Genomic DNA, 15152 nt, shown 5'->3' on the forward strand with positions numbered 1-15152 from the left:
GCATACCTATATATTTTTATATCTATGCGAGGCTGTTGCCATGTTTTACTCTAACACTCATCCATGACGACTGATGAAGCTATATAAATTAAAATATTTATTACTATAACTCCGAATGAAACACAAAAACCTTAATTTAATTAATTACATTAAAATTAATCTCCTACGCTGTCACAAGACACGGTACACTACACAAGTAAATCCCCGCGTCTATTACTTTTATGCCATTTCATTGGTGTTCACAGTCCAAACATAGAACGCTAAATTCAACGAGGTATTTCAAATGTTCTGCACTTAAATAAGCGACCGCTTGGCACGATATAAATTAGAAATGGACTGCTTTGAAATTACGGAATAAATAATACTTAGGTACCTACAGGTATTTAAATGCAGTTCCTGTGCCAATGTATATACCAGGCATTTCATATAGATTACCTATTGTATATACTTATTTACTTTTTTATATCTGGTAAGTTTATACCACCGTTACACCGGGGATCCCCGAGTATAATTTTCGGTTCTTTCCGAAATTATAGTGAAGTGAATGCACATGTATGCATGTAAGAGACGAAACCGACGACATAAATAGTAAGATTTTAAGAAATGAAGTTATACAAACAAAATCAACTAGGTATTAATTAAAGTACCTATGTAAGTGATTAACAAAATTAGGTAAATTATGAGAATTTATTCTAATTTAATACAAAACATAGAGCGAATCAAAAGGAGCTATTTTAAAGCCCGCGTCACCACGCATTCATAATATGCAAGTCAGCAGGAAAGGGCAGGGGCCCGATTCTCATAAATTAATCATGTCAAAATTAAATAGAAATCGAATCGCAATATGATCGCAATAGCAGTTTTAACCATATCGGGCATTCTGCTACTAATATAAGACCAATCGTATTCCAACGACATTCGATTGGTTTGCGATTGATCTGCTATTTTGATGATTTTGGTCTAAACGGTAGTTTGCTCTACAATCATATTGCAATCGTAAATCATTTGCAGACAAAATGATTTATTATAGAATGACAGAACAGGATAAAAATGTTTACTTCAAAGAAAAAATAGCGGAATGCCACATACGCTTCAATCGTAATCGAGTCATGATTGGATCGCAGTCGAATGTGAATCACATGTAGCTTAAGTAAAATTAGGAGAATCTGGCCCCAGTTCATACATGTAAGCTGGTGCATTTCAATGAGTAATTCACTTAGCTTTCGCTCTACGCTAGCTAGTCGCTACCGCTACCGGCCTTATTTTCTACTGACTCAATTTATACCTCTTTAGGTATATTTTTTTCTTGAACACTCCTTCTATTAAAAAAATAGGTAAGTCATTAGTTCACTATTCACTAGTGAACGATAACAAATTCGTACTTTGTCGAATAGCAGATTCAAAAATCATCCAATTGTCTCCGACTGAAAATGCAACTAAAGCCGAAATCGTGCGATTCCTGTGTTTTTTCATTAAAAAGCGTCGCTAGCAAATTGAGCATAATTCAAAAAAATATTATATGAGTTAATACCACCAAGACTCGTACGAACTAACTCGACAGAATTCTTACTATTAAGGTTCTTGTTTGAAAAAAAAAACAAAGTTCCTTGACTGAAAAATAACTAAAAGAGATTTCATAGAAATTATCGATTATTTAAGGATTAAAATAACTGTTTACAGTCGAAATACACCTAAATAAAATTTAACGACTAAAATGTAACTCTACTATATAAGCATTGCTACACCATCGTGATACAATTCAATAATCGACTAAAACTCTGTTTACTCCACGTCACATCACTGGTTTTTATTCTGTGTGAAATCGTTTTTTCTCTTGTCGGCAATCAGTGGAAGCGTAGTTTAGTTTTTGATAAATATTAATATTTGACTGATATTTAACGATATTCAAGATGAAGAAAGTAATATTTGTTTGTTTATTATCACTCTCTGTGTGCCTCAGCGTACCAACTCAAGCACCAGGTAAGGAAAACGAAATTACAATTTTATACTGTTTAGTGTTTCATAAGAATTTTCTCACGATAAGATGCGTAGTTCTGACGTTGAGTTAATTTTGATTTGTTTCACCTAGTAGCGTATGGTATTTTTGATCATGTGTATAGGCAATCGATTTTGTGGTATGGTGTTAAGATTGGAATTCCACGTAGTATTGTCAAGGTCAGGGAAATAATACTTGTTCCTGTACCAGTTGATCGCTGAGATTTTTTTATGACGCGGCAACGTTGCGGTAATGCAGCAACAAACATATTATTCAAGTCTGTATTCACGTCTATTGAGCATAATATAATTACATCGACACCGTAAAAAAAAATATCTAAATACCCGGTAGTGTGGTATTGTGAGATCCAGTTTTACGAGCTCGAGAACGTCGTTATTGCACAATTATTAGTTAATGTATTTCCCAATAAAGGGACAAGTTACAGTTATTAGAATTGCCCTATGTCAGGTCACTTTCTTTTTAAATGTATTGGCATCATGACCAATACTTTGGCCAAGTTCAATGAGCTAGTTAGTAGTGCCAACTTTTTTTACCACATTCTTTATTTGAAACTAACTAGACTTCCTTGAAAATGGTAGTCTTGCCAACCTGAATATATGTAACATTGTCTATAAAGAGTATTTATTGATCAAATGTGTCTAAAACTCTTTGCTAAATGCAAGAAGTCCATTAACACAGTTTCTAATTGCTAAGTAACATGTAAGGTGTTATTGAACCGGTAATAACTGTTAACAATTGACAATACAGGAACTGAAATATTATTGGGTTGAAAGAGTTTACATTCAGCATGCAATAGCTAATGTTATCATGTTGGCTGTCTCCTGTTAAAAAAAGATTCAATTATACGTACATTCGCACTGTTTCCTGAAAAACAAAACCTAGGAAATTTCATACACACCTACATTTGCTAATTATAGGTATGATATAAAATAATAAAAGAAGGTAGGAAGGTTATCTGTATCAAATCTCCCTCAATTTAGAATTCTCCTGATTAAAAAACTAGTCCAATCTTTGACAAGGCATCTAAATGTGAAAAGCTATACTCCTTTAGAAGTAAATATTGATACGAATGATTTTTTTGTTAATTTTGTTCGCCCTAACTAAAGGCTTCTAAAGTACTGATATAATTTGAAAAATTATTACCATTCAGAGGCTACACCGATGAAACACCACACACCAAACTGTTTACATTAGCTGTATACAATTTATGTACAAAAGATCATTGTTGTTATCTAACAACAGCTGGCACACATGTTACTGTATTTTTTTTTAATATTCCAATACTTAACTCAAGTACTGAAATACATATAAAGCTCATGGTGTCCTTTAGCTACCAGCTTCATTATCTGCCTAGCCTTTCCCAACTACGTTGGGATCGGCTTCCAGTCTGACCGGATGCAGCTAAATACCAGTGTTTTACAAGGAGTGACTGTCTGGCTAACCTCCTCAAACCCATTACAAAGGCAACCCAATACCTCTTAAGAAAGACTGATCGGTCAGACTTACTGGACTCTGACTACTCGTCACAACTTACAAAGATGTTCAATGACAGTCAGGACCTACAGCATAGTCCTCTGAAATGCAGTCGTTGGTGTATAAAATATATGTACTTAGAAAGTACACACTAACTTATAAAATTTCATTGGTACTTGCCTTACCTGAAATCAAAAGCACACACTCATACTTGAGATGTTGGTGCTTTACCCATTAGGCCACCACAACTTTAAGCATGAGTACTAATCTATCTCAGAAGTCAAAATTACCAGGTTTACCTTTCTAAATAAACACAAGTCTTTCCCCTTTATAATAACATCGATTGGATTGATTGATTTGATTGGAGCCAACAAATTTTTTGATTTTTTTTCCTGTCAGCAACAGCTCTTCTGCTTTGTAGGTATACAAGTTTCAATGTGTTGTTCAAGAAATAAAACAGGAACAAGAAATAATTATATTGGGCTATGGGGATAAACAAGTAATTTTTCGTGTCCTGTTTGTATATTTCCTGTGTATTAAGATATGAGAACATTTGTAATTTTTTTGCTAGATTAATAGTGTCAAATATTTTTTTGGGTATAGCTATGGTATAGCTTCCTTATTTGGCAACTGACATTTAATTTAGTTTTATCATATCAATAACTATCTATCATAGATGATTATTAATGTCATAAAAAGTCTCTCAAGTTACTTGAGTGATATTATCTTAAAAGTATTCTATTCTATTTTTGGATATGGCAATCCGTGTCGATGTCAATTCGACGATTCTGCCAATGACAAGTGGGATGACAAGCAAGTAGTGCTTTTAATGAAAAAAAAATAAAAATAATAATTATATATTGATTTAAGACGGAGCTGTGGCCGATCTTGTGTAACTTAATGTGTTAGTAGGACGGCACTGAAACAAACAGAAATACATTTACATATATAAAAATAACAAGAAAATGTTAGTAACACATAACATACATATACCACAACCATACAAACTGAGGCCTAAATATAGGCCACAGTTTATAATTTAATATTGTTTTGATGTATAAACATCAACAGCATCTGGAGCAGTTCTGGACAGGAGTGGGATAAGAGGGAACGGAAATTAGTAGGGAGAGGAATTTTAAGTTTTTGGAGACGACCATATAAATCAAAGGATGAGTTGTTAGGACAGTCAAAAAATATATGGTCCAGGGTACCCTCATCCAGTCCACACTCGCAGAGGGATGAATCCTGCACCCGAATTTTGCGCAGAAAGACCGGTGTACAACAGTGACCTAACCGTATTCTGCACAGGACTGAAATTACCCTTTTAGGGTATTTTTTAAATTTTGAAAACCACGGTTTTGGTTTTACAACCGGTTGAATGGCGAAATAAGAGCTACCCTTCTTTTTGCTGGAGATGTTCCAGCATTCCTGCCACGAGGTCTCAAGACTCAATTTAGGGAGGTTTAGCAGGTCATGCCCTTGAAGGGAGAAGTGTACAAGGTCAGCAGACTCAGATGAACACGCATCTTTGGCCAATGCATCGGCACATTCATTGCCCGCTATACCGCAATGGCTAGGAATCCAGACTAAGTGAACTTCTTTTTCTTGCCTAGTGCAGGAGAAAAGGGACTTTTTAATATCCAGGACAATAGGAAAATGGAGTTTAGTTCTAAAGGGATTCTGGGATAGGGCTTGGAGACAGCTAAGGGAGTCAGTAAAGATAACTCCATAGCTAATCTCATGGGACTCTATAAAACGACAAGCTTCCAATAGTGCCACACACTCGCCTGTAAATACAGAAGACTCCTTCGGACATTTGAATTTCAAAATTATTTTAGAGTTCTGATAGTAAACCGCGGCTCCAGTACAGCCACCATTTGATTTGGAAGCATCCGTGAAGAACTTTTGAAACCCAATCCATCGTTCACCCAAAACCGCATTAAAGGCCGAATTTGCCGATGGGGAGTTTTTGGATATGCCAATGTTATAGAATATTTTAGGGGTGAAGCAAAGTACTTCATAGGGGTAATTAAATAGAGGAAGTCTGGGATATGGAGCAATGGGGGATTCTAAATTTTGAAAAAACCGGTATGCTTTTAGGAATAGGGGGATTTCTTTGTGTTCCCAATATTTGGAGCTGTGACAAAGAGTGTCAAGCTCTCTGAGTTTTGGGATGAGGGGGTGGGACGACTTGGGAATAACCCTGGATAGGAAACGGGAAGCAAGGTACTGACGTCTCAGGGCTAGAGGAGGTTCCGCGCATTCGACCTGCAAGGCGTTAATAGGCGACGACTTCATGCAACCTGAGATGATTCGAAGGCATTGAGATTGAATCCTATCTAAACCGGCCAAGGCACCTTTGTTGCTTGGAATCACCAAGTGTGACCCATAGTCCAGGATACTGCGGACTAAGGCATTGTAGACCAGTTTCATAGTGAAGGGATGGGCCCCCCACCAGACACCAGCGAGAGCTTTTAAGATGGAGATTGCTCTTTCGCATCTTTGGATCAAATAGTTAAAGTGGTGAATCCCGGATAATTTTGAATCTAAGAAAACGCCTAAAAATTTTGTTTTATTATTTATGGGAATATCTTGTCCTTGAATGTTAACTGAGACCTGAGGGATCAGTAGTTTTCGGGAAAAAATCACTACCGAGCTTTTTGGGGCGGATAACGTGAGACCATGGTTCAAAAGCCATGTGTGCAGAGAGTCCAGGGAGAGACAGAGAGATGAGGCAGCGTCCGCAATAGATGAATTTACTACATACAACACTAGGTCGTCCGCGTATTGTAGAAGGTGGCAGTCACAATTAAGGCAGGAGCCAATGTCTGCTGTATACAGGTTGTATAGTAGTGGGCTCAGAACTGAGCCTTGGGGAAGGCCCTTCCACGTCTGTCTCACCTCAAATACCTCCCCCTGCACTCTGAGCATCAAAGAGCGAGACATGAGGAGTGCGCATATACATTGTACCATCTTACCCGGAATCCTCAGCTGTTGCAATTTTTGCCTGAGAACTGGAAGAAGGACGCTGTCGTATGCGGAAGAGATGTCAAGGAAAGTGGCTACAGCAGATTCATTTTTGGAAAAGGCTGTACGGATATCAGTAACCAAAATTGCCACACTGTCCATGGTGCTAAGCCCCTTTCTAAAGCCAAACTGATGGCTCGGCAGTAAATCCCTAGACTCCACCAACCACTCAAGTCTATTTTTAATTAAATGTTCCAATATCTTGGCCAACACTGAGGACAAAGCAATTGGTCTAAGGCCATTCGGATCATCAGCAGTCTTGCCGGGCTTCAAAAGGGGAATTACTATCTGAGCTTTCCACTGTTCGGGAACCCAACCAAATTGATAACAATAATTTAATATTCCTAAAAAATACTTTTTTGCTTCAAAACCAAAATGAACTGCAAATGAGTACGGTATGCCGTCTATGCCTGGGGCGGAATCCCTAACATGACGTAACACCGCATCAAGTTCCTCCAACGAAAATGGTTCATTCATAGGATCGTCCAAAATATTTACAGACGGGAGCAGAAGTTCTGAGGAAGAAGGAACATAGGCTGGAGCAATTTTGTCGAAAAAGGATTCAGCAGTTTGTCTCGAGATAGGGGAAGAGATAGATGGGGAGCAGCCTCGCCTGAAACGATTAATGCTCTTCCAAACTGCTGAAATAGGAGTGGAAGGGGATAGAGAAGTGCAAAACTTAACCCAACCGCGACGTTTCTTCTTGCGAAGAAGCCGTCGAGATTGAGCTAACACTCGTCTGTACCGTATAAGATTGACGCTATTCATCGCATCATTGTACTGTTTTTCGGCCTCTTTTCTTTCTTTAATAACCGATGTGCATTCTTGATCCCACCACGGGGGTGACGGGATTTTATTTCTGGCACAGTTGCGCAACGGAAAGGTAGAGTCTGCGCTTGAGGTAATGGCCGAGATAAAGCCATCGTAGCAGCTCTTAGCATGGCAGTGACCAGAAGAATCTTGGAAACTTGAATTTAAATTTGGAAGCGTACTAATTTTCCCCTCCAGTAAAAATATCTTAAAAGTACTAAAGATATTCATGGAAGATAATAATCAAATCATAACAACACTTGGGAATTTGTATCTACATTTATAAATTATTAATAAGCAATCAGAAATTCATTAGGAAACATATTTCATGCATAGAAACTATTTTTAGAGTATAATCTTCTGTGCTGATAAAACATGCTGTATTTTTTCCATGACAATCAGAGGAGTTTGGTATAGTACCTACAGCAAATAACAAAAGTATTTTCAAAAGCCATGAAATAGAAAGAAAAACTTATATTCATCTTATCTTTACAAATGTATTGGTAAAGGTACAGACAACCCCTAAAGTCGATGAACTCTTCCAAAATTATTGATAAACATAGTGACCATAAATTGCTTAAGCACACAAACAATTGTATGACTAAACATTAAAATTCTAAGGCCCATTTTTACTGACAACATAAGTCTTATTTTTCGTAAAACAATTACATATTTACTTTGAAAATTAAATGTGAAAAATAGTGAACAGTTCTAAGAAAATTTATGTTTATGTTGTCGGTGAAGTTAGCATATAAGTTCTTAAATAGCTCAACACTCAAATGACAATATTATTTACAAGAAATCCAAAATTGCTGAACATTTATTTTTTTAATCTTTTTCCCATTAAAGCTATATTTTTCATTTCGAGCGTGATGTGTGTTTTCTTTAGAAATTGAAAAATAAAACAATGTTTCCGAATGTGGGAAAGTTGACTGTTTTGGTTTACGGCACATTTATAGGCTATGTTGTTTACCAAACATATTCATAATGTAGAAAACTTGAAACAGTGGGAATTTATAATTTTCCTCTAATTTTTGGTGTGAATACAGCCTTCGGTTTAGCAATATCTGTGAACCTACCATCATTTTAATGTTTTTTTTGTTCTTTTCCCTAATGATCGCTGTTTGTTTTTATCAAAAAGCAGGTACCTAAATCTTCTATTAAACAATGGTAATTTATGCAAATGGGCAGACATTAAGACAGCATAAACATTATGAAACTCTTGCATTGGAATCTGCCTTCTATAAAAGTTCAAATTGCTTAGCTACCTTTGAGTACCTACTACATAAAATGATCAAAATATTCATGATAAAAATTGAGCCAGAACAAAAACTGACAGACTGAACAGGTTTTTTTGTTGTCAAGGTTACAGTGGATTTTATAATATGCATAATCTACGATCGTTTTGGAGTTAACTTCTAATTTATTTGTATAGTAGGAGCAAGATTGGAGTGGGATATTTTTCCTTGGAAAAAAATACTTTTAAAAGAAAAAGTTGACTCTACGGATGGATAAAGACTTTGTTTTTGTTTTATTTTAGAGACACCAGCTACACCTGATGCTAAAGTCGCTAAGGAAACAGAGCCGAAACTTGAGACACCTAAACCTGCAGTTCTTGAAGCGAATAATGTAACGGCTAATAAAACCGCAGCAGCAAATACCACGGCAACTGCTCAATCGACTGCCCCAGTAAATGCCACAGAGAATGCCACTGCTACAAAAGAAACTCAAACCACACCTAAAGCTGTAAACGAAACGTCTACTAAGACCAACGACACTAAGCCTACAGAAAAGGCAAATACAGAACTTAAACCCACAGAGGTTACTGAGAAACCTGCTGAAAAGAAAGAAGAATCGCCTAAAGGAACTCCCACTGGGTCAGTAGTTCCTGTAAATAAACCAACTAACGCTGAGACGGCAGAAACTACAGCTAAGAATGCAACTGTGACGCCTAAGGCTGATAATGTCAGCCCCACTGTTGCGCCTGTCGAAGCGAAAACCAGAGCGTAAGTATCGTATTTCTCCAATTTTCAAAATCATTATTGTAAAATCAACAAAGCTATACCTCCAAAGTAAACTATTTCCCTTTTCGGAACTAAGGTTGCTATAATATCGTTTATTTTTTCGACATTCAGTATCATCTTTTGCCCGATTTCATCTCCATGTATTTTCATAAACGTATTATTCTAGTATTTGATAAATATGAGGATCAAAAATTGTTCGATCGAATCCCGTTTCAACTTTGAAATGAACAGGCAAGAGGAAATTATAAGAGTTCTAAAAACGTTTATCACGTTTCAAGTTAAGAGTAACATAGCTGCCGCTTTGATAGAAATTATCAATAAACCGCAAACAGCGTAAGAATTTAATATATTAATCTATAGGGAAAACGTACCGCTCGCTAAAGCAACCGATAGTCTTATTTACTGTTCCGTGTCGTGTCCATTACTAATTCATACACAGGTATCGATTATTGCACACAGACGTACAGCGTACAGGACATTGACGTATCGCGGATATCTTTAGAATAAAAGTGCCACTTAATTTGTTCAAGCATGCTCAGTGACTTTGCTCTGCAGTATTTGAATTAGCTATCTATCTGATATGGATGATTGTTGTGTCTTGTGAGCACAGACTTAGATGATTGAATTGTTGTCTGGTTTTTATTGAAAGATCAAAAAATAGGAAAAAACTTCGTTGATTTTGTAATGATAATGATGCACTGCGAATTCATGTATTTAAGTGGTTTTGCAGTGTTATTTATTATGTATACCTATGCATTCTCCTTTTATTTAGTTTTTCAAGATTATTTTTTTAACATTCTCATTCAAAATTATACCCTTCTGTTCAATTAACAAGTGAACATTCCATGTTACCAATTGTACGTATAAGTAGGTATCTTCACAGAATTACAGGAAGCTGATGATACAACAAACAAAGGTTATCGTGCATCGATTGCCATTCACATTTATGCTATAAAACTGTGCATCTGTTATCTAGCACATTAGCATGAAGATGACAATGAAACCACTCAGATACGTCATTATAAACAAATAATACTATCAGTAGCTCGTGTATAATTTAACTACTATTAATGGGCTATAAAATAATAATTACTATAGCGTGATAAAAAAATTGTTACAGTTTTAGTTATCAAAATTATTCACATCAATTGCCAGAATAAAAATGCTGATAATTATAATTTGCATGTTTGTTTACATTGTGGTTCAGAGAATAGCAGTTTCGCAGTAAGCCGACTTCTTATAACATTAACATTGTTCTTGTTTATTATTTCAGATTCGATGGGCCGAGCTTCATCGGTGGCATCATCTTGACTCTTGGTCTCCTTGCCATCGGCTTCATGGGATTCAAGTACTATAAGAACCAAACCGAAAGGAACTACCACACTCTCTAAATATTGTTAAGTTTCACCCTATTTTAAGTGCACCTACCTATGTATAAGATTTATTTTATAAAAAGGGGAATTTATTTTGTTCTAAAACTTCCAAACCTTCGAGTGCACTTTAGTAAATACAGGTATATTATACATAATTACGTGTAAATTTTGTTCATCTCAATATTTTGATAACGTAATTTAGCTTTTCCGAATTATATGTTAGAAGGTTTGCGTCACTAGCATTCGTGTAGTATTTCCGTCCGAAACGAATACTAGTGATGTGTCCCTTAGGTGATTGGTCGATTAGGTCATAATTTTACAACTCGAATTAAATTTGTTCTCTTTTTAATAGCGTAAGACTTTGTAACTTCTAGTAGATTGTTTGGCATTTATTTTTCTATGTTGCATGCTTTATTTTAAGCAAGTAAGCAAAGTATTTATCTACGTATAATTTTATATCCACCAGGTTTTTATACCAGAGTTATTACATTCGTAATATTATATGAAAATATATGTGATTTGGAATCTATAGATGTTTATATACTGAATTTGTAAGATGATTCAAAAATTATTAAAACTATTATGGGCCACTGATGATTATCATCATACTGTTTCAACTTTGAGTGCAATTTAGTTGTAGTGTTAATGTTCTTCTCTTGTGAACAGTGCCATGTTTCGGATTTGGTAAAACACTGCATTTGGCAAAATTTATATATCTACAGCTTCATACACACTGTATTTCAAAGATAGCCATTAAGTATATTTATTAATGTTAAGTGTTATTGTAAGGAAACGCAATGTGATGATGAAAATAAGGGTCTAAAGTAGTACCTATATTGGTTTGGCATAATCAAGTTTACCGAATCTCATATGCTCGACTAAATTCCAAACTAGTTTTCCATCTCAAACTCCTAGAGAATCTCGAAATTTCTGAAATGTCTCATCCTAAAACTTTTTTGTGTCAAACCATAACCAATTCTGTATATTTTGTTTTATTATTTTTGTGATTTTAACACGCTATTTGTAAACTGGGGAAAGTTGATTCCATCCTAAAGTGCTCTTAAATCTGAACTATTTATCGATAGTTATTCGAGAGGTTTACATGCCACTATTAAAATTCTGTCTATCTTACTACTGCTACCTACTCATGTCTGTCAATGGTTATGTTAAATAAAGTATACATATATATCGTAAATTTTTATTTTTGATTCACATACACCAAGATTGATTAGAATATTAAATACATTAAAACCCACCTGGCCGGGACATTAACTTACATAATACTGATGCAGGTGTCGTTTATTTCCTATAAATAGGCCGATATTTCAATATTGTTACATAATTAGAAGAAAATCTACTACGAAATCACAAATTACGTCACGTGTTCACAAACCTTTTATGAATAGTTTACTATGGAACACGTTTTCTTAGTATTAATACATATTTATCACATCATAATTGATTAAATTACCACGGATACATGCTTCACATTTATACTCATTAAATTATGTAGACGAAAGCAGAAACCAAAATCGCTACTAGCTTAAAAAGCGTAGTTGTAATTTAATTACAAAAATAAATACTTATAACCTATTCGCACTATAGTAATTATATTACAACATGCAAATTAAAAATATAAAAAATAGCACAAAATATCGATTTCCTCATGATCCCATTATCTTTTGACCTTTAGCACCAGCTCCATAAACAGGTCAACGTGTTTATGTTCTCAGACCATTTTTTATAATAAGTTTAGTGTTGAGCATAGTACTCCTAAAAATAGACAGTAACATCTAACATTTAAAAATCAAGTAAAGCCATATAGCGGCATTGCACCGTTTTTGGCACACTAAACGTAGTTCGCCGCTTCAGTCTTTCAAACTCTTCAAAACAGCATTTCTTATTCAGAAATTTTAGATTTAGACAGTGACAAATTTATCTACTTAATAAATAATAATTCGGAGATTTTCAAGTCTGGCCCTAGGTGGTAAGAATCGCACCCAAATTCTGATCCCTACTTATGTGGCATCTTAATGTTAAAGTTACTCAGCACAGCTGCTTGAAAACAGTTGATAAATAGATTTACTAACCACAGGCCCAACATTGCGGTTTAGATCGCCGTATTTCAAATGAGCCAAGAGAAGTTCACCTTCTTTCCTATCACATTTAACATAAGCATGTATTAGAGAACGGGGTGTTTGGTATTTATTAGTAATCGCCAAAGCTTTCTCAACAGACATTCCTTTTAGCTGGAGCAGTATTTTTATAAAGGTCTCTGTGACTGTAAGTGCCTTGTTTTTGGCTGAAGCTTTGTTAAAGTACTCAAATGTCATCAGATATTCATCTTTTGGTTCTTCATTGCTGCCTCTCAGTTGCTTGTCCTGAAAAAATAACAGAAAATACTCATTTAGTATTTTGTAGGATTAGGTAAAGTACTACTCGGATATGCAAGCTTTGTGAACAATTATATAATTTCATGTGGCCTGCATTGTGCAGTGAATCAAATGAATATTCGAATGTACCCACCTTAAAACGAATGGTGAGTCTCTTGGTCATCATTGCCAAAAATCTTACAGAGTTAGTAAGAGAATCTGTCACATGAACTTTGAAGTTGTCTTGTACTCTTGTGTTGGCCAATGCCTGCATCAAACTCTGCATGGGCAATCCCACATGCTTGTTTTTCCCATAATTTTCCACCATATAGATTACATTTTCAAGACCACATTTACGAAGTCTGAATTTCTGTTCATGGAACCTTCCATCTTTGATACTGGCGCCAAGATCATCCATCCTCTTTCGTTCAATTACAAATGGCAGGACTAATTCATGTTCCGGATTGTCTTTACTTCTTGCAATCCATGTGAAGTCACCAACTTTTAGGCTCCTGTATTCATGGTTCAAGTCGGGATACTTTTTAAACTGAGCAACTGTTGGATCGTTCTTCTTTTTGAGCCTGAAAAAGGTATATTTTATGAAATTTAACACTCAGAAAGTAACATGATATCTTATACTAAAAACAAATGACACATTTCTGATAAAAAGTCATTAACATGCTAATAAGAGAAACAAGATGCATACCCTCCAGTTTCATTCTTATCAATCAGTAATATGATATCAAATGAGCCAGGTGGCAACTCAATGGCATCCTTTGTGTATGCAATTCCTGAAGTTGATGGAACTTCATCTGCTATGGGACTATTCTGATTAACAAACCCACTGCTTGTTGATGGTCCATCATTGAAAATTATATCATTCACAGTTGGAATACTTTTGGCATCTTCCAATATCTCTCTGGCCAGTATCTTTCCATTTTCAGTCAACAGATATTCAGCCTTTTTCTTCTTAATTTTTTCTACTAACCCTTTACTTACCAGCCTGGTCATATTAGACCAAGCAGTATAAAAAGTGTCTGGTTTTGGTCTTACAAATGATTCTTCACAATGTTTTTGAGCTTTCTCTATCAAGTCTTCTTTTGATAGTGAAGGGTTATCAGGGTGTTCCAAGCTCTGTTCTAATAATGCAACAAGTAATGCATAGCCACCAGATCTGTGGGCAGGCTTATACTTTTTCTTTTTGTCTTTTTTTTGGACATTTCCAGAACTGCTAGGACCCTCTAAATCTATGACAACAGTCTCAGGCTGGGTGTCAACCTTAGGAAGTTTCTCAATAGGTTGATGATCCTCTGATGCTTGACTATTGCTCCCACTCTGTGTAACACAATCATCCAATGGTGTTGGTGATGTGGTGGATGTAGGGCTCTCCGATCGCCTCTTCCGAGATCTTATTTCATCACATCTTGAATCACAATACTGTGATAGAGCCAAATTGTGATTATAGTTGTTCAAACACTTATCAAGGTAGAGGCAGAGTTTTTTATCAAAACCTTTCAGTATAATACATTCAGCTCCAGATTTTAATGGCAAAGGGTATTTGGCTAGCGACTCTGTTGCCTCTTTGAGCTTGGGCTCAAGACTGCTTTTTTTTAACTTAGCCTCTTCATATGTATTTGATAACCAATCTTCAAAAAGTGGATTTGGTCTTACCCGTTTTAAGTTAACTTTCTGGGTTGTAGAAGATATCTGCATTTTGTAGTTTTAATATTTTACTTAGTAGTCGATAATGTTAATGCAGATTAGGTGCAGTTAGATATGCAGCTATATGCACGTGTATCTCAATATTTATTACATTTTCATAAATAGTTTTTTTCCATAAAGTCTTGTGACTGGTCAGATCACAGAAGAATATGATTATGACAATTTAAACCTCCAGCTCCAACAGTAGCCACCCATTATTATATAGTGGTTCAAATAACTTCCCGATATAAACACTATACATATAGTTATCTTTCAAGCTGTAGTCATGAAAATAATAATCCCAACAGGGACCATTAACTGACATGACCAAATAAACAATCAATCAATAAAATAA

The 15152-nt window shown here is 35.5% G+C and overlaps 3 protein-coding genes across 10 annotated transcripts in view; 1 reads left to right on the plus strand and 2 right to left on the minus strand.

The window, feature by feature from the left end:
• Positions 1-401, minus strand: part of LOC124633922 (sporozoite surface protein 2-like) — a 41686-nt gene extending 41285 nt beyond the window's left edge. For 2 of the 8 annotated variants that reach the window (XR_006984802.1, XR_006984801.1), the window contains exons 1-2: positions 149-385; positions 7-79 (exon numbers count right to left, since the gene is read on the minus strand). The gene's annotated coding sequence lies outside the window, so the exon portion shown is untranslated. Of the gene's footprint in view, positions 1-6; positions 80-148 lie in introns of all 8 variants that reach the window. The other 6 variants (XR_006984806.1, XR_006984805.1, XR_006984800.1 and 3 more) reach the window with 6 other exon arrangements.
• Positions 402-1806: 1405 nt separating this feature from the next.
• LOC124633724 (porimin-like) lies at positions 1807-11919 on the plus strand. The gene is made up of 3 exons (XM_047169037.1): positions 1807-1980; positions 8868-9333; positions 10625-11919. The coding sequence occupies exons 1-3, from the start codon at positions 1911-1913 to the stop codon at positions 10740-10742; spliced, it is 654 nt and encodes a 217-aa protein (XP_047024993.1). The 5' UTR covers positions 1807-1910; the 3' UTR covers positions 10743-11919.
• LOC124633723 (crossover junction endonuclease MUS81) lies at positions 11909-15149 on the minus strand. The gene is made up of 3 exons (XM_047169036.1): positions 13803-15149; positions 13251-13677; positions 11909-13105 (listed from the first exon to the last, which is right to left on the minus strand). Exons 1-3 carry the CDS (start codon positions 14807-14809, stop codon positions 12767-12769), a joined length of 1773 nt encoding a protein of 590 aa, XP_047024992.1. The 5' UTR covers positions 14810-15149; the 3' UTR covers positions 11909-12766.
• Between the last annotated feature and the right edge of the window lie 3 nt (positions 15150-15152).

Source organism: Helicoverpa zea, chromosome 10 (assembly GCF_022581195.2).
Source record: "Helicoverpa zea isolate HzStark_Cry1AcR chromosome 10, ilHelZeax1.1, whole genome shotgun sequence".
In the NCBI taxonomy this organism is placed as follows: domain Eukaryota; kingdom Metazoa; phylum Arthropoda; class Insecta; order Lepidoptera; family Noctuidae; genus Helicoverpa; species Helicoverpa zea.